The 20279-nt window shown below is 36.1% G+C and overlaps 1 protein-coding gene across 2 annotated transcripts in view; it reads left to right on the top strand.

The window, feature by feature from the left end:
- Nucleotides 1-20279, top strand: part of HGF (hepatocyte growth factor) — a gene marked incomplete at its 3' end in the record, with an annotated part of 77092 nt that overhangs the window by 13540 nt on the left and 43273 nt on the right. The window contains exons 5-7 of one of the 2 annotated variants that reach the window (XM_080819074.1): nt 5096-5223; nt 11009-11129; nt 12487-12605. In XM_080819074.1, the coding sequence (XP_080675200.1) occupies nt 5096-5223; nt 11009-11129; nt 12487-12605 (368 nt within the window). Of the gene's footprint in view, nt 1-5080; nt 5224-11008; nt 11130-12486; nt 12606-20279 lie in introns of both variants that reach the window. The other variant, XM_080819073.1, reaches the window with a different exon arrangement.

The raw sequence follows: 20279 nt of genomic DNA, 5'->3' as shown, positions 1-20279 counted from the left end.
CAAAGTACAGACAAAACTAAGAACCTCTGCTAATAACTCATGCCAGAGACTGACCAACTTTCCCATTTTACCTATTGCCTAATGACTTGAGAAAACTTCTTATTGCTTGGAAATTAAATGTCTACACTGCAGAGAAGAATTCTGTTCATTATAACAGATGAATTCTGTTTAAAAATGAGTAAACACAGCATCCATGGGCTCATTAGTCTGAGAGTTTTTTTTTTTTTAAGATTTTATTTATTTATTTGACAGATAGAGATCACAAGTATGCAGAGAGACAGGCAGACACAGAGAGGAGGAAGCAGGCTCCCCGCTGAGCAGAGAACCCGATGCGGGGCTCGATCCCAGGACCCTGAGATCATGACCTGAGCCGAAGGCAGAGGCTTTAACCCACTGAGCCACCCAGGCGCCCCTAGTCTGAGAGTTTTAATCGTCATGGAGGAAACATAGATTTCTAATACTCACTAAAGAATTAAATTTAGCCCCAGTTTTTCAGGATTTATTTCACAGGAACTTTTTATTTGAACAGGAACTAAGGTAGTTTAAAACAGTTCTCCCTGGCTAGTAAGTGCATTGGAAGATCTAGTTTACCATGAGCCAAATACCTTGCCGAGCAGTCTATCTTGTTTATCTCATTTAATCCCCCCAAGAACCACATAGTGGGTGGTTTTATTAATTCTGTTTTATATACAGTGAAACTGAAGAACAAAGAGCCTTAGGAACTTTTTAAGGTCATGCACAACTAGTAAGTGCTCTGGCCGGAATGTGAACCCAGCCAGTGTCACTGTATAACCTGTGTTTTTAACATAAAATAGAGCATGAAACACTGAGCAGTAGGACACATACTGTGACTTGTTTTTGCAATAATGTTGATGACTTTGCCTTGATTAATTCACTTTTTTTTTTTTTTTAAAGATTTTATTTATTTATTTGACAGAGATCACAAGTAGGCAGAAAGGCAGGCAGAGAGAGAGGAAGGGAAGCAGGCTCCCTGCTGAGCAGAGAGCCCGATGCGGGGCTCGATCCCAGGACCCTGGGATCATGACCTGAGCCGAAGGCAGAGGCTTTAACCCACTGAGCCACCCAGGCACCCCCACTGAGCCACCCAGGCACCCCTGATTAATTCACTTTTTTATCTCATTTCATTCATTTTTTTTCTTTGAAGATTTTATTTATTTATTTGACAGAGAGCTACAGAGATCACAAGTAGACAGAGAGGCAGGCAGAGAGAGAGGGGGAAGTAGACTCCCTGCTAAGCAGAGACCCTGAAGTGGGGCTCGATCCCGGGACCCTGAGATCATGACCTGATTTGAAGGCTTAACCCACTGAGCCACCCAGGCACCCCATCATTTCATTCATTTTTGAGGGGCACAATTATGCAAGATGATTTTACTTCTATAAACAGACATGAGTTAATTGTCCCATCTATAAAGAAAAAGAGTTAGTTGCTCCACACTGGGATCAAACCTGTGATCCTGGCCTAATTTAACACTTGCTTGTAAGTATCTAAGCTGATTAGTTTACAGGGTTCTAATAACAGAAAACAACTAATTTTTTCCCCAAATTAGTTACTTACAATAACACACAAATACCTCTGAAACATAGCATTATATTACAAAGCAAAAAATCCAATATAGTTGGTTTTTTCCCTCATAAGCATTTGCATGGTGTGACTCCCATGACACCATATGAGGAAAACATTTTATTTAAATAGATCGATCTAAGTTTTTCATGAACAAAGGAATAGCTTTTGAAATCAATCCTACCCTAGTTGAGTGCACTGGACTGACCCAGTAGAGGTCTTATTTCAACCCAAATTCTCTATGATTGTGATTCTGTGTGAGAAGAGTACATGTGAAATAGATCTCCCTGGGAACTGGCTTCCCAGTCCAATCAGCTATTTTACCAACAAACATTTCCTTGTGATATAGAGATTTAGGGCTGAGAAGATCTTGTATATTAATCAAATCTTTTGTTTGTTTTTTTGTTTAACAATGGTAACACTTAATTTTTATCAAGTAGCAGATTATTGGTTTATCTGCATGAAAACTTAACACTTTTAAGTTAAGTGTTACCTAAAGATTAACTTTATGGGAAATGGAAAAACATATACATATATCTGTCTGGAAGAGTGATTTATTGTTGACTCCTAAATTGAAATATTTTATAAGTAGCTTAATGGGAAGATGATGATAGATGATGAAATTAGTATAGAAGCTTAACCAGAAAATCAGGTGACTTGATATCTACATCTATATCCTTCACTGGCCACCGGCATTCATTAATGAAGCAGATGATGGAATAGATCAAGTTTCCCATAAATGCAGTTTATATTAAAAGAAAAGAAAAGGTGACTAGCACCCAGAAGAACGAATTTATAATTCAAAGTATATGATGATATAACTAAGCTTTAAGTATTTCTTTACTTCTCTCTTTTAAAGCTTTGCTAACTATGACAAAGAACCATGAATAGTATATAAGTGAATAAAAGTTGATTACAGAGCCTTTGACTGGCAAAGGACTTGTGCGTAATTCAACATTGGTTGAATGAACATATAAAAGTGAAAAGAGCAGGGCTGGCTTCATCCCTTGGCCAAATACACCATGCTAAAGAAAAGAAGGCTATACCTCAGGACACAAAAGAAAATCAGCTAATTTGGGTAAAAAGCCATATACACCAAAGGATGAAGAAAGAGACGAACAGACTGTCATGAATGTCCTAAAAAGGAATTTCATATGCATTGACATAAAATCATGGAAAGGAGCGCCTTTCCTTTTCAGTTGAATTTTATTAGTTCCAGTGAGAAAATTTTATTCATATTTCTGCCATATCTATTTTGATTTCTACTTTTTCTCTCTTCTTACTTGTATTTTTACTCCTAAACCATTGACTGATTCATTCACTACTTCTTTACAGCTTCTTTTTAGCTTTACAAATCCACTGGCAAGGTATATGTGTTCTCTGTGTGTGTGTATACAACAAAAGTCTTCTCCAAAATCATTGATTTTTAATGTGCACTTAACAAATACTAAATTCATTATTTAATCTCTTCTAAGTAAACTCAATACATAAAATGGCAAAAAAGGACCTTACAATAAATTCATGCCATATATCTTATAAGTGAAGAAGTGAAAAGCACAGGGTAAATAAATTAGGTAGGGACTAAGGACTAGTGTCATATAAGTAGCCAAGTGATATTTTGGGGGCAACAATCTAGATTTTGTGATTAACAATAATTTATTCTTTCTACTCTACTATGCCAAGTTTTTTTCATAAAATAGAGTTATAGGAGCATTTTCTTAGATAAATTTAGGCATTTCTTTACAAAAAACAATCTGAAGTAAAAGTCAGTTTTGAATCTGTCAGAAAAATGAGTATTTCATTAGAAATTTATTATGAAAAATTGGAAAACTGGCAAAACTGTAAGAAAATTTCAAGCAGTGGAACAAACAAAAAGTATCTTAAGCTATTCTGGAATAAAAGGGCCAAAATCAATAAAAAAGATGCCTTCTTTTTATTTTAAAATTAAATACTGTTAGAAACTGTGAAATCATGATGAATGTTAATTGTATTACAATTTACGTTAATCATATGGCCTGATGTCTAATTTTTGTTTCCCCATACTTAAAATTCTAATGAAGTAAGGATATAAATTCTATCTAAAGACATTTTGGAATTTCATAACATTTATAATACTAGTTTCCTTGAAAATGTTTGGTTTGTAGTAAGTCTCTTAAAGTAGACTTTTTTTAAACCAATAATTTATATTTTCTGAGGACTTAACTTTGGTATACTTCATGTGCAAATGAAAAAACGTCATTGTGAAATATTTCTAGGTACCCAGCGCATATCCATATACATTTTGTGTCACAACATAACAAAAAAACAATGATGTCTAAATAAGTTTCAATGGATCGGAAACACATTTGACTTCACTAGAAGTACTCAGAAATACTAAGAGTACAAATAAAGCAACAATGAACTAAGTATTGAAAATGTTACTGGATTTTCAAAAAAAATTTAGTGTTACCCACGGTATATATTCTTCCTTACAAGATTTTTTGCATTCAGTCTAGCAGAAGAAAGCATCATTGAGGTCAATGCCACAAGCAGTACAAATGAATAAAAAAGCCATTGGGTTTTTCTGATTTTGTGTTGAAATACTTTGTGCTGACAAAACTATAACTAGGGCATTACAAATTTCAAAAGAAGGCAATGTATTATAGTCTCTGCACCCAATGGCAAACTGTTACAAATACAGTCTGGAAGCACTAATCCACTAAACCCCAGTTGCAGTGAAGATTGCTAATTTTTTGAAGAGAATAAGCAATTCTGTTTTTCACTGTGACAGGGTAAACACTACTAAGTGGATAAGTAGCATTTATTGAAGGCTGATTACTCTGTCATCTCTTTGAACTTCTCAAAAAGACCCTAAAAAGCGTAAGATGCTGTAAGTTACGGTTATACTCCGTGTGCAGGTAAGCTAAAAAGGCTGAGAGAGTCTAAATTACCTGCTGGGGTCTCCAGTTAGTCAAAGAGAGAACTGAAATTTGAATCCAGGTTTAATTTGATTCTAGACCTTTTGTTTGTGTCACTTCATCAACCTGTTTCTCAGCTGTGCAGAAGAAAAGAGAGCTATTCTTCATGAGAAAAGGAATAAACAAGTAATTATCTCGGATAAGCAGTGTAATAGTGAGATTTCAAGGTCGGCTGCAGTGTTTCTTCCATTCTCTCCTCAGTGGCCTTGCTCAATCACGTGCTGTCTTTGAGGGGAGCTTTGAAATTGTGGTTCGAACAATGTCAGTTAGGTTCTAGAATGATTGGCTATTAGCAACCCCAGAGATTAGTCATTGTTAATGATATTGAATGTGGGAATTTGGTCAGGTAAATATTTATAAAATTTAAGTATTTTAAGGATGGATGAAAATGATAGAGTTCAAGTTAATAGATATGGAAGTCTGAGGTAGAATAAAGGATTTCTGTACTTCAGGAAAAACTTGCCCACTAATGAGTAAAATTAAGAGGCCCAAAATGAAGTTGCATGCTCTTATACTGTAATGATTATCATTTTAAAACTAGCTTTTTGCCTTCGAGCTATCGGGGTAAAGACCTACAGGAAAACTACTGTCGAAATCCTCGAGGGGAAGAAGGGGGACCTTGGTGTTTCACAAGCAATCCAGAGGTACGCTACGAAGTCTGTGACATTCCTCAGTGTTCAGAAGGTAAATGAACCTGAATGCCGTGTGGGGCACTCTGCTCCCGCTTTGTGTAGAACTGCAACTCGCATTAAAGGTTAACAGAGATGAATCAAACCGTAATAAATATGTTGTTCATTCAAATGCAACTATAGATAATTATTTGAGCATTTTTACGTGATATTTTAAAAACTGATTTTCATCAGATTAATACAAAAGGGTTATCAGTTTGAATTTCAACGGAGCCTGAGGCATCTCTCTGGGGAGAGTAAAAGTTTGGGCTTCCTCACCTACTGTCTTGAGTTCACATACCTCACAGTCTCTTCCCACATGTCACCTGAAAGGAGCCAAAGGAAGCTTAGCTCTTTGAGAGTAATGCTAATTCTATTCATCCAGCACCTGCTTCTGCAGAAATTTTGTCAAACCTACCCGGAAGTGGTGTGGCCAGAGTATATGAGCCCAGAAGAGAATACGGGGAGGGGTCGCTGGAAGTTCGATCTGGTTGTGTGCCTTCTGGTGAAAAGCAAATCTGGTACATAGACTGACACTACACACCATTGAGAATAGTACCTGAAGAGATCAAACCCATAGAGCCCACGCTGTCTTGAAGGCAGGCACCCTAAGGCCATGTCTGTTTTTACCTTCCCTCATAGCATAAAGGGGCCCTGTCCTCACTCTTGCACTGGAAAACTGAAGGCCTGACAAGAAGGAAGAGTAACCACTTCAGCGTTGTATGTGGTGTCACTTTTCTTAGTTGCCTGTCTACCAAACAGCTGGCTCTTCCGTTCTGTCAGAGACTAAAATTCTAAAAGTCCAAATGAAACATGGATTCAGTTCTAATAGAAATTGAGTCAGATTTTGAAATACGTGGGAGTAGAGGGCGGCTGGGACGCTGTCCAATTTTTTATAGTAAGATATCCTACCTGTTTGTTATTAACCCAATTCTTTCAACTATTTTCCCATAAATATCCATTTAATATTAGGTCGATATTGATCACCTAAAAAGGCCGTTGTTAGTGAATTGTCATGCAGAAGGTGAATTTGTTTTCTGTTGTTATTTAAAATTCTTGACTTCATGTGCTAGAGTCAGTTCCATCTTTGTTTGTAAACTCTTCCTTTCCATTCCATATCACATTCTGTTCACTATAACGTCTTCGTTGTTTTCTTCTCTTTTAAAAATAATAAACGGATCTGTGATAACGTTATGAACAAGTCTGTTTTGTATGAATAAATCTGTAATTAATACTTGTTTTAAATTTACACATGGAAGAAAAAACCCTACTTTTTGGGGGGAGCTCTCCACTATCACAGTTTTCTGAGGTTGAAAGTCATTGCAAGGAGTTTTGTTTAGTGATTTTTTTTTTTTTTTTGACCTGGGAAAGTATTTTCAAGAGAAGGTAATTTGGTCAAACTTTAAATAGCTGAGCATTTATGTTACCTGCCTAGTTTGCGTGGGGATATGATGTCTCAACCCTGGTTTACAAGAAACTTCATCAAAATGCACTGGCATAGATCTGGACTGATAAGACACTGTAGAATAAATATGCTAGAAAAGAAGTAATTGGAAAAATCTTATTTCGAGTTATCATCATCTCATTAGAATGTACATCTCTATTATCCTTTAATAATTTGAGGTCGTTAATTTTCCCTTAGAAAAGGGCATTGCTCATTACTATTAACGGCATATGATGTTATTGATCACCATGGCACTAAAGGTTGCAGATAGGCTTTTTCTGGAAGTAATTAGAAATCTGATGGTAGTTGAATAACCTCCTGTGAGAAGAGTGAACCAACACCTGTGCTATAGGCTAAACATATTTCAGGGAGCATGAATTGAGCTGTGATATTTAAATTCACGTGATATTGAATAATGCGTTAGCAGGATTTTACTGAAGAGGATCTAAAATAAGAAGCACTGTCAATACCTTAATAGAGAAAAACAGAGCTATTTTAAAATGGGTAATACAAAATATACAAAATAATGTAGATGTATTTCTTGAAATTTTTGTAACTCTATTAAACTCTTGGCTAAATTGTCATCTGAAATTTATCTGAAAGTTTGGTTCATAAAAGAAGTATTTCTGATATCCACTGATTAATATTATTTTCTCATAATTTAATCTTTGAAATATATTAAGCATTCCAAAAGAAAATGAATATTTTTATCACATTTAGAAGCTTACACAATTATGTAAAGAAAATAATAGCACTAATGTTTAATTCAAATATAACAAACTGAGGTATCTAAAATCTGATTTCTTGCTTTAACACTTGCTTGCTTAGAACAAAGCAATCACCAGTTATTGGAACAGATGTCTCTTTTAATGACTGCCAAATATTCAAGTAAATACATTTTTAAGCCATAATCATTATTTTTAATAAGTTACATTTAAAATCCCAAATAATACTGCTATAACTTTATATGTATAATTTCATATTCTGTAGAGAAGGACTTTTAAAAACAAAGATTTAAATAAAATGATTACTTATAAATGTGGGTTTGTGAAACTATCCATATTTCAAACATACAGTTTTGCTGAAGTAATCACCAGCATGGATTTTTCTGAGAGATATTTTCCAAATAGTTGTTTTAGTCTGTAAACTCAAATCACTTGTAGTTTTATAATTGAGAAAAATAGAACACAATAATTTTTGAGTTAGTTGATTAGTATGATAAGAAAGATGTTGAATGAATCTTATTCATATTATAATTCATGTGTAGTTAATATAGTTTTCTACTTTTGTTTAGGCCAGTGGTATATTTAGGAAAACTAGTTATGAATAGAAACATTTACTTAGTTTGAGTTTATGTGCTCTGGGACAGTATTTTGCTTTTTGTTTTTTGTTTTTGTTTTGTTTTGTTTTTAAAAGGATGAACTTGCTAGAACCATTGGAAAATACACTGACAAAAAACGGGCCAAAAGGACATAGAGGAAGAGGGGTGATCCTCAGTGTTCTATAGATCATACTGTATGTTATGTGTTATATAGATCATACTTTCACCTACCTCCCTGAGTAGATGGACTTGATTTCCATTCCTACTGCTTGACTGAGCTTGAACAACTTAGAACTTTCACAGAATTCTGGAAGTTTGGAAAGTGACTAGGAGTTTAAAACTTGGCTTTCTTGAGGAAATTTTTACTAGCAACCTGATGCTTGATGGAATAGTGAAACAACAAAATTTTCAGCCCGAGTAAAATGGCCAATCTACTTGCTCCCCTTCTCCCCATCCTCCAATAGGTGAGACTACAACAGGGCAACCTACTGTTATGAATAGGAAAGCAGAGGGGGTAATGAAGACAATGTTGAAAAGGCAGGAAGATTGACTTTCTAAAATTATTGCTATGAGTCTATCTTAAAAGTATGACCAATAAGAATGCATAAGAAACACATAAAAACACATGAAACAAAAAGATTATTAGGAAGAATGGAATGAACCTTGGACTGTGGTCAGAAGGTCCGTGTTCCAGGCACAAGTCTGAAATTTTCTGTTTTAGGTAAGTCCCTTAAAACTTGTGTAAGCCTTGTTTTCCTCATTGCAAGGGTCAAATGATTCTTATATGTTAATAGTACTGAGTAATCAAAGAATTTATAACTATAATATACTTATCATCTCATTTCCATCACAGGACACATTTTATTTCGACCCCAACAAGAACTTTCATTGCCTACCAAAATCTTACGCTATTCTTGCTGACTTTTATTATTTTTAAAAATCTTCTTAGGTCTGCAACTGCATCCATAACTCTCTCTTCACTTTGCTATAAACATAATACACTAATTTATGTTTCTGTACCATTTTATTTTATTTTGCTCCATAATAGCTTATCCAAATCCATCCATCCTTCAATATCTGAGTAAAATCCATTCTCTCCTATAAAGCCATTATCAACAAACACTTAGAACTTCTAGAGTAGGATGAATTATCCACACACTTGCTACTCAATATGAATTCTAAGGACCAGAAACATCAGTTTCCCCTGGGAACTAATGATGGATGCCCCGTCCTGATCCTCTGAATCAGAACTTGTTTATTAACAAGATCGCAAAGTGACTTTTATGTATATTGAGGTTGATCTACCACACTCATTCTTGTAAAGCAGCTGTCTTATAGAATCATCTGTTTAATTTGTATACTATTTTCCCTTAAGAAGATTAAAAATCCTGAAGCTTAGGAAAAATGTTTTATAATAATCCCCACAATACTGCTTCGCAGAAAATAATTTAATTCACTTTCATTAGAAAGGGATATACTCTTATCAACTTGCATCTGCTAAAGGAGACATAGATATATTTCTGAGTCCTGTGTACCTTACAAGGCTAGAGATTGAACATGTGGACACTTATTTCTTACATGTGACCATAGTATTCTATTCTACTTTTTCATTCAGTACAAAAAAACAAAGAATGATAAATGCCACATTATTTTCTGTGAAGATATCAAACCTTGCATTCTTCTGAAGAAGGGAACTAAATAAATCTGTACCATGTTGAACTGGAAAGCTGAGATGTGATAATGCATAATCCATGTTGAACATGTTATTGTGGAAATGACCTTGGCCAAAAAGAGCACCTCTCATTTATAGTTCAGGTGTTTATTGACTGTAGTCTGGGAAATCTCAGAATTGAATGAGAAGAAGCTGAATTCATCTCTTGTCTTGTTCATAGATTAAGCTACATACAAAGAAGTAGATGGATCAAGCCAAGTGGTCTTATATTTCAGAAAGTTAATAGTAACTGTCCTATTAGGTTATAAAAATCAAAGGTCCAGAAGTGATTATTCTAATATTATATCCCAAATTATTACAAATGCCTATTAGGCCAGATACCAACAGATAAAGCTAAACATTTATATCTTTTCTCTGCTTTGGCTAAAGTTAGATGGTCAGTAGTCACAAGATACAAATGATGTGTTTGGGGAAGTTTGCCGGATTCATAAGAAAGCCAAGCAATGATTTATTCCACAGGATTCCTGCTGTGCTACAAATCAACCTGTCCATTTGAGAAGTCTCATTTTCAGCTAGCTGATGTGATTCAGAGTTTTCAGTGTGACATAAGAGGCCAGCCAGAGGAGAACTATTAATTAACCTCACAGAATCGTCAGTGGGATCCTGCATAATTACATGAGCTTATACATTTTAAAGACAGTGAGTACAAGGAGTTCAATAGCAGGTCATCTTCTATCCTAGTCTAGATAAGAATGTAAGGCTGCCCAGTTATTCAACATGGATACTCGGGAACAGAAAGGAGCCGTGATTTCTTTTAAAATATCGCTGTTCTTTGAATAGTACCACACTTATGTTTGAAGTTGATCTCTCAAGTTTACCTGGTCCTGATTTTGGCATTAAACCTAGGGGCATGATGTGTACTCATTTTAAGCTGTGTATTTCCTATTTATGTGTCTTGAGGTACACTGAGATAAGAGAATTATTCTACTGTCAGCATAGACACTGAAATTCTGTGCATTTTAGACCAGGAAAGGGTAGATCTCAAGGGCCTGTCTTATATTTTCAGTTTCTGGGCGGTTTTTGGACAGCTAATGAAAAATTAGAAAGGTAGCGTCCTGGTACTATGGCAAAAATGTATGACACTGACTACACAAATCCCATGTAAACTATATGAAGAGCTCTGTAGGGAGTATTTTATGTCACTCTTCATGGACATTAGACCCCAATTCAACATTAAAGTGGTACGTAAATTGTTCTAAAAATCTTTTTGCTAAACAGGTGATTTAATGTTCTTTCAATGGAAAAGTGGTGTTCTTGATTTTTCTGTCAGAAGCAATTAACATGCCATACTTTAATTTTATTAGTTGAATGCATGACCTGCAATGGGGAAAGTTATCGAGGTCCCATGGATCACACAGAATCAGGCAAGATTTGTCAGCGTTGGGATCATCAGACACCACACCGGCACAAATTCTTGCCAGAAAGGTAAAATATTACCAAATCGTCCTTCCGATGATTCTTTTTACAAACTGGCATTTGCTCCATGATGAACTGCCTTAGAAATTCTCCTTATATCATATTTTCTGGATAGCCTTGGGGCAAAAGGACTTATGAAGTATATGAGAATGCTGGCCACACATTTGACTGGTGTCTGTTGAGTAGATTGAGTCCCTTGAAGTCATAATGGTCCCGAACACAGGAGCATCAGTGGGGTGCAGAAGGGGAGCACTAACAGAAGCTTCCTCTTCCTCTTCCATGGCAGGAAAAAGACAGAGGCTCATTAAGTAATGACCACAGTCCAAGCTATGGGAGGAGGCATTGTTGCTAGATACAAGCTAATGTCCTTCTAAAGCCACATCTTCAGTGACTGGGTAAAGTGGGGTCACATGTGTGACACCATGACATAGATTATGCCCATAGGAAGGGAATGCAACGTGAAGCAAACAATTCTTTGGCTGCTTTATCCTAGCGTATTTTAGAATTGCCAGTCTGGAGAAGTCATGCCACCAAATCTACTTTTCTCCTCAGGACTGGGTTTTGAGATAAAATGGTTTAACAAATATATCTACTTTGGTTCATTCATTTCATATGAAATATTTAGTTAAAAATTCCTTTATTTTTATCATAAAGAATAAAAATACAATTATAGGGGAAGCTTTATCCCCACCTTTCTGAAAGGTGTTTTTTTCCTTTTTGTTTGTTTGTTGTTCTCTTAAATGAAATTCAAACTATGTGCTTTGGGTTTTTTTAAGTATATCTCTTGTCTTTTAAGTGAGTGCAGAAGGAATGTGGTAGCAATTAAAATCAAGTCACCAATTCAGGACCCTGTTAATTTAAAGGGAGGAAGGTATAGAGAGACTGGTGTGATGGAGTTTCTCTCTTGCCATGGTGGAGAAGAGGGCATGACCTAGAAGGGCTCTATTTTCAAAATTGAGCTATCATTAGTAACAGAACTATTGAAACCTAACTTTCAGTTTGAACTTTAAGCCATCCTCAGAAAAGGACCCCTTTTCTTAATGAGCATTCTACCCGAGGTCATGTTTATGTAATCTGTCTTTAATTGGGCTTTGTGAGAAGAGAATTCAGTTTGGGACCTCAGCTGGTGGACAGGTACCAAATGGACCTAACTTATCAGCAAAAGGGATGTATTCTGTACTTACTAGATACGTAAGCTAACAGATGCAATAGTTGATAAATAGCAGTTTTTGTAAGGCACAACAGGAAATCTTTTCTTCCCCCATCTAGTAGTAGCCAAGCTGGGTCGAACAGTATTTTGTGAACTGAGGGGTGGGTGGTGTTTCCAGGCAGATTTACATGACACTTTTCTTGGTGTGGTTCACAGATATCCCGACAAAGGCTTTGATGATAATTATTGCCGCAATCCTGATGGCAAGCCGAGGCCATGGTGCTATACTCTTGACCCTGACACCCCATGGGAGTACTGTGCAATTAAAATGTGTGGTAAGTTAAGGTCAAATTTATTGCTTCCTTTTCCTCTCACAGACTGGGTCTAAGCAGGCGATTATTAGTGAGACAGGTTAACAGCTATTTTACTTGATGCTTTAATGTGTGTAGGTTTTAATATTTTAAGAATGTGTTACATAACTCTACCCAAATCTTTGGAATTTTCAGAGTCATTGTTTTGAAAGAGATAAATATGCAAGTGAACACATATACAGAAAACATTTATAATTACGGTGAAGGCCTAAACATTCCCATGTTATTAAAAAAAAAAACAAACCCGCCGAGGGAGAAAAAGATTAGGGATTATGTGCAGTATCCTAATGTCATTAGGGCCCTAAAAGCAAGGACCTTAGATTTTTACTTTCCAATCTGGTATCCTTTCCATACCATTCCTCCCCAGACATAACATGAGCTGTCAAGTGACGGTGAACCTCTTTTGGTGAATGGCAGAGTTGCAAGGAAGACTAAGAAGTCCACTGGAAGAGTCTCACAGACATCCTTAATCTCTAGTTGCTGACCCCACCTCTCTGTCTGCCTTGTCCACAGCCTGTGTTGTTCCAACCTGTCTTCTATCTGCGCTATGGTTGTTTTCTTTGTACTGGCCTTTACTCAACACTCTTGAATTTCTGATAAAACCTTCTGTCCTCACTTGCTTTGTGGTAGCTTTTTAAATCTGTATACTTGGTCCTCTCCTCCACGGTTAACTTACACATTTTTACTCTTTGAAATAATTCTGGGTAATTAGATTTGGCCATGCTTTTATTTCTATGAGTACAAGCTTATTTTTTCAGCTGGATCCTAAAATGCTTTAAGACCAATAGAATCACATGAGTTTAGCGAGGTATAATTACATTATAAATTGGCTTGATAATATAAAGATATGCATATATATGGATATATAAAGACAAATAACCTACATAAGATCAGGTACCAGCAGCATAAATGGTAAGTGGACAGTTCTGAGGATAGGGATAGGCATTTGCATATTTTCCTAGTACAGCCTGATGGAGATATTCCTTTGAACAAACTTAATTCAATATTATCCATACTGTGATAGTGCCAAAGTAAATCTCTCTCCACTTAAACCTGCTAATAAAAGGAAATGTTTTGGACAACTCAAATAAGGCCCATAAAAAGAGGATGTGTCTAGCATATGTGAAGTAACTGCAGAATCTGGTAGGCTCTCGATGTGAACACAGTGTTCCAAGGAAACTGAATCATCTGTTTGGTCCCTTAAAAGAAAAGATGACTCCTGTGACAGTGTTTCTCCGTATAGATCGGGTTAGTTCCACTCATTGACTTTTAAAATCTTGTTAAGCTTTCCATTGTTATAGACTACTTAGGTACTATAAACCATGTTTCCCTTCCATTCTGGGTGTGAGTATGTGTGTGTGTTTTAGGTACTCTTATACTTTTATAAATTGTCTCTGGAATAAGATCCATATAAATACACACACAGATACACACACGTTCACATACATACTCACCTGCACATTCACTGTTGTCCTTCTATTCATTTACCAATCAGTGTTTGGTTACTTTAAAAGATGTTGTGAAAGAAAAGAAATAAAATAAGTATGACACTTCCTCACTACTAGATAGATTTCTTTCTCTTTTCTGTCCAAAGAAGAGTTGGCTAATTATGCAACTAACATGCAGTGATTCAGATGACTTTGCTAAACAGAGGATGATGTTTAATAGGATGTTAATTTTAAGGAAAGGATGGTAGAACTTGTAAGCCAAACCTATAGAGTTAAGAGCAAAATAATGTTTTAAACATTGGGAATATTTTAGAAATATTTCATTACGAGAAGGCTTTTAGTTTGTAAAATCATATATGGAGACTACATTTTTATTCAAATGAATTAAAGTTGACATTCTGCAATTCTGGAAAGCTTATGATATAATGTTTTGTGAATATGCTTCCAAATATTTTGGTCTACATTTACAGTACAGCCTATGATGCAACACCAAGACATTTGGTGATGGTTTTAACTGTGTAACAGTTTTCTATCACTGTATAACAAATTACCAAAAACTTAGTGGCTTAAAACAATGCATATTTATTATGTCATAATTTCTGGGGGTCAAAAGTCCAGGCATGACTCAGGTGGGTTCTTTGCATAGGACTTTACAGGGCCATGACCCAGGTGCCTGCCAGACTGTATCATTTAAGACTCAGCATCCCATTCCAAGTTCACTGGTTGTTGGCAGAATTCAGTTTCTTGGGTTGCAGTGCTGAGGTCATCAGCTCCTAAAGACTGTCTGATATTTCCTACTACATGACTCTCTCCACAATAGGGAAGTTTACTTCTTCAAGGCCAACAGCATAGTTTTCTGCTAGTTTGAGCCTCTGACTTCTACATCCTTTTTTAAAGAGCTCACCTGATTAGGTCAGGACCATCCATGGCAAACTCCCTTTAATTAAGTTAAAGTCAGCTTATGAGGGACTTTACTTACACCTGCAAAATCTCTTCACTTTTGATGTATGGCATAAGCTAACTACAGAAGTCTCCAAATTGGTATCCAGGTAGTCAGGGGAACACAAAGTCTCTCCTCAGGGTCTGTGGGCATGAACAACTTAGAGGTTCAAATTCTAGCTCTTTTACTTCCGTTATGAATTCTTGCCCCAAATCTTCTGCTTGAAGTGCATGTGTTACTAAGGAGTTAGTCAAGTTCAAAATCCTTCCTTCCCATTCACAATTTCCCTTTCTTACCTACTGACCAGAGGCAAACTGCCCATCCTTCCTGAATTTTATTGTGATGCACTGTCCTAAAAACCTTGGTGACACTCAACCAAGAGACCTTTGAAAATACTATATATTCATGTTGCTTATCATTTATGCAGTATTGTTACATAACTCTATCCAGAATATATATGTTTGTGTGTGTATATGCATGTGTGGTATATATTTGTATTTATCTCTTGGAATTCTGTGGTCACAAGAAATGTAAATAAATAATTTTGAAATATAAAAGTCTTTCAGAAGAAATAAAATAAGAATAAGTCTCTCCAGCATAAAATACATTAAATTCAAATAACATTCCATGAGTAAAGTAGAATGGGAAAAAAAATGATTCAAGGAGAAAAAGAGCTTGATAATGTACACTTATGCAGGAACAGGTAGGTATCAAATCACTCTAGTATTTAGAGTCCATTCGCACATATAAAAGTGTGATATAAAATTTTTGGTTTCAACATGTCAGTAGTTAATATATGCTAGAAATCACATCTTTCACAGCCATAAAAATGTAGATGTCAACTTAAAAACATGTGAGAGAACATAAATACTTTAAAAAAATTCTTTTAGTAACAGGAACAAAAAACAAAAGCAAAACCAAAAATACCAACACCAGCTAAAGACCACTGAACCAGAAGAATTACTATATATTCCCAGTAACTGGTGTGGAGAGGGCTGAGAAAGGAGGCAAGTGGGTCTGAGAAGAGCTGATTTGAACAGGCTGCATTAATTCAGTCACGTGAATTAATGCAACAAGCAGTGAGAATAACAAGGTGAGGAAGGATGTGAACAATACTGAAGAGCTTGGGTGTCCATTATGGGAGGACAAGTCGGATGTGAAGGTAGGGAAAGAGGAAAGTCAAATATTTTTTAAGTTATTAGATAGATGATGCATATTTAAGAGACATGTAACGTTGAGGAGAAAGGTAACGTTTAGTCCTTCTTATGTCGAAGTGTATGTGCTTGATGTCTGTGCTCAGAGCACATCTAAGTTCAGTCTCTTCTGAAGCTCATGCAAAATCCTAAGTGCATAGCAGCGGCCAAAACTTTTGCAGAGCAGCAATTCCAGGGAACACACAGAAAACACAAGAAAGATCGGTGGCCCCTTTTCCATAGGGTTTATTCAATACGTATTTACTGTCTAGCTCTTATACCTGAAACCCTTTTCTAGATTCTGGGGGGATATAGAAGTGAACAAAACACTCCAAGTTTTATATAAAATTTGAATTTCAGAGCATTGGTTCTAACTAGTAAAGTAAAAGCTGATATTGCCTTGACATGGGCATATTCAGAGCCTTTTCAGAGTAGGGGTTTTGAATACTTTGTTCTGTTCCTTTTATTTGTTAAATAGCTGAACGAACCACAAATTTGTTCCTATCACTTTGTTTCCAACCTTTTAATCCTATAATCAGTGGGTACATCCCTGAAAGTGAATGTGGGCCTCAGTGTTCTGGGACTGGCCTTCTCAGTGATCCCCCCCACGGTAGGCAATTTCTACCCAAATGGCAACCGCTCACAAATATTCTGGCTATGTACCTTTTTAAAAACATATTACAATTTGATTTGACAGTTATACTCAAGAAAGCTGAAAAGCGGTTTCAAAACTTTATGAACAGATTGCCTCCTTCTGAATGCATCCGGAATAGTATAATATGCATATATCCAGTTCTCTTCTAAGAATTACTCAATCAAAAGCACAGGGGTAGAAAAGAGGGAATTGGATATGTTATAGTTGCCGTAAGGTTTCAGCATGCTTAAGCTCTGCAGCCAACGCTGATGTGGAATGAAGTGAGCTGGTCATCTGAAGAAGGGGCAAGTTTCAAGTCCAGATGCCGCATTAAGCAGCTTTCTACTTCTGAGTCAGTAAGGTTTCTATCTCAGTCCACCAGTGCAGGGGCTCCCTAGAGGCACAGAGGGAAAATGTAGATACCCAAGGGTAGATCCTGTCATCTGTAAGCTAGTTATCCTCACCCAGAGAGACCAGGTTCCTACTTTTTGTTCTGCAACATCACATCGCTATACAAGGCCCTCTGAGCAGGGTCCAGGCATTCCCATTGCTCCTGAGAGAATTCTGTGCCCCACCCCTGAATGTCATCCTATTTCTGGCTCCTATTCTGTCTTTTTCCTCCTCTACCAGGCTTCTTCCTCAGGCAACAGGAGCATGTAGAAGGCAATTGATCATTTCAGGGGTCAGTGTCACCTGATTCAGAATTTTGGGTCAAGTCTCTCATCTCCATGTTGAGGTAGGCTCACTGAGTCTCATAGAGGGAGTCATTTCACCAAGTTATCCTGAGAATATCTGAGTTGAGTGAGCAGAACTGGATGAAACGGAACCCTGAGACGTTGGCCTGAAGGAGCTAATGGGCAGGGGTGTCTTTATGGATCTTCTCCCTTAAAAATTCCACGACCATGTTTCACATGTGCTCCACGGAGTGACCTTTGCTCTGCACCATCCACATGTGGGTCTACCTAGCTATATAATTTTTAACAGATTTCCAGGTATTTGGAATTTTAAGACATTACAAATATATAACAAGATTGGAAGTCCTGTATAGCCCCTGAATGAAGTACTGATTTTCTTATGTTTTTCCTCTATAATCACTTTGTATTCTGAATAACAGTTTGTTCCATAGATCAGTTCACTACTTTTCAAAGAGATATAATATTTGTTGGGAATAACTATATTTTTCTGAAGTGAAAATAGGTCTTTGGAAATTGTAAATCTGTCTTTTGTTTGATATGTCATAGAAAATCTAATTGATTATTTAAATTAGTTGTTCACAAACTTCTTGGACTGAAGATATTTTTACACTCTACCATTATTGAGAACCCCAAATCATGTATTGAACTATATGAATCAATATTTATAATATTGGAAATTAAAATATTAATTCATTAAAATACAAATCTAATTGGATGCTAATAAATACAACATATTTAAAATGAAAAATAACTATGCTTTTCAGAAAAATAGGCTGTGGTTCCATTAGAATATTTATTAACTCAAAAAAAAAAAAAAAGAAAATGCATTAACTCTCATATACCTGTTGGCTGCTCCAATTGTTTTCTACTTCTCACCACCGGTGACTCACCCAGTTGGAGATTTCCATCATCTATCTCCTGTTCTTGATATTCTTCCTTTATCTTGTGGGATGGTCTGATCTGCTTTTCAACCCTCATTTGTATGACTAGTACCACCATTAAATTTAAAATCCAAAAACCTAGAATAATCCTAGACACGCTCTTTCCTTTACTCTTCACATTGGGTCCATCACTAAGACTTGTCAGTTTATCTTGTATGTACCTCTCAAATCTGGCCATCACTCCCATGCTGTTTCCTTTATCTAAGAGTGTTATTTTTGTCTTGAATATTTAAATGGCCTTCTGAAAGGAGCTGGATCCATATTTACTTGTTTTTTTTTTCTTTCATCCCTTCTTCACACTACAAACAGAATGATGTAAAAATCTGAGTATATCATTTCGTATCCTTAATACACCACACCACACACACACACCCCCAAGTAAAAATGCTTCAATGATTTACTTCGACCTTACAAAAACAAAAAACCTTTTGAACAAAGACAAAGCCATTTTTTAGTTCCCTACCCATATCTCCCACCTTCTATACTACCACTGTATAGTATTCCTGTCTATTCCAGCCAGAATAGCTTACTTCCTGTACTTCATTCTGTCCATATTCTCATTTGCAGTTCCTTTACTCCTGCCATCTCCTCTGCCTTGAAAATTTTTTTCGTCCTTCCCCACCCAGTTGACAGCTACTCATTGTTCAAATTTCAACTCAGTTATGATCTCTTCAGTTATCATTTCTTCATTTGACTTCTCTGACTTGTCAAATTCCTTTTTATATGTTTATACCACCACAAACCTCTCCTTCTAAGTACTTCTCAGAGTCTGGTCCTTACATTTGATTTTGAAATTATTTGATTAATAGGTCTATCAAAATTTCTAAGTTCCAACAGAGCAAAGATCATGTCTCTTTTTTGTGTCAGCACATTGCCTTGGACATGACAGGGATTTGTTGAATGAATGAATGTTATTTCTACACAGTGGTAGCTTTTCACCTGTGTGTGTGTGTGTGTGCGCGCGCGCGTGCGCACGTGCATGCATGTGTGCGTGTGTGCACGAGCACATCTCCTGGAATTTTTTCTATGGTTCTAGATTTTTTTTCATATGACAACTTAGCTTTTCGTAGACATTACTACCCAGGAAGGTTTCTTCCTATATCCTCAACTCATCCTAAGGTTTCATGCTTCCCTGAGCTACCTTTGTTCATTTGTTGCTGGTTGTCTCAATGCCATTTTCTTTACCAAAAAAATAGACAAGTTTCATCATGTTTTACCTTATTTTCCTCTTCCTTTTTCTTCTTTTTCTTTTTTTCTTCTTTTTTCCTTTTAAGTTCTTGATACATAAGTGCCCAGAACCATTTCGTTAATTTTTTTAACAACTTACTGTGGTGTAGTTGATATAACTTCAACATATTTAATATATACAATTTGATGGGTTTGAACATGGCTGTATATCCATGAAACCATCTCCACAATCAAGGTAATAAACATAATAATAAACATAATAATCACTTCCAAAAGTTTCCTCCTGCCCCTACTTTTTTAAGTATGTGTAAGAACACTTGACCTGAGATCTACTCTTGATTTTTTTTTCGTATATGATATAGTATTGTTAACTATAGGTACTGTGTTATAGAAATGTCTAGTTCTCTAGAATTTATTCATCTTGAACAACTGAAACGTTATACCCATAAGACAACTCTTCGTTTCAGAAATGTGACCAAGGCAGATTTTTGATATCTTTCTATTCAAACTATTGTTATAGACTGAACCATGCAATACCCCCTCCACCACAAATTTCATAATTTAAAGCCTTAAATCCCCAATGTGACTATATTTGGAGA

This window comes from Martes martes (genome assembly GCF_963455335.1).
Source record: "Martes martes genome assembly, chromosome: 11".
NCBI classification, from domain to species: Eukaryota; Metazoa; Chordata; class Mammalia; order Carnivora; family Mustelidae; genus Martes; species Martes martes.
This window is presented reverse-complemented; position numbering and strand designations above follow the sequence as displayed.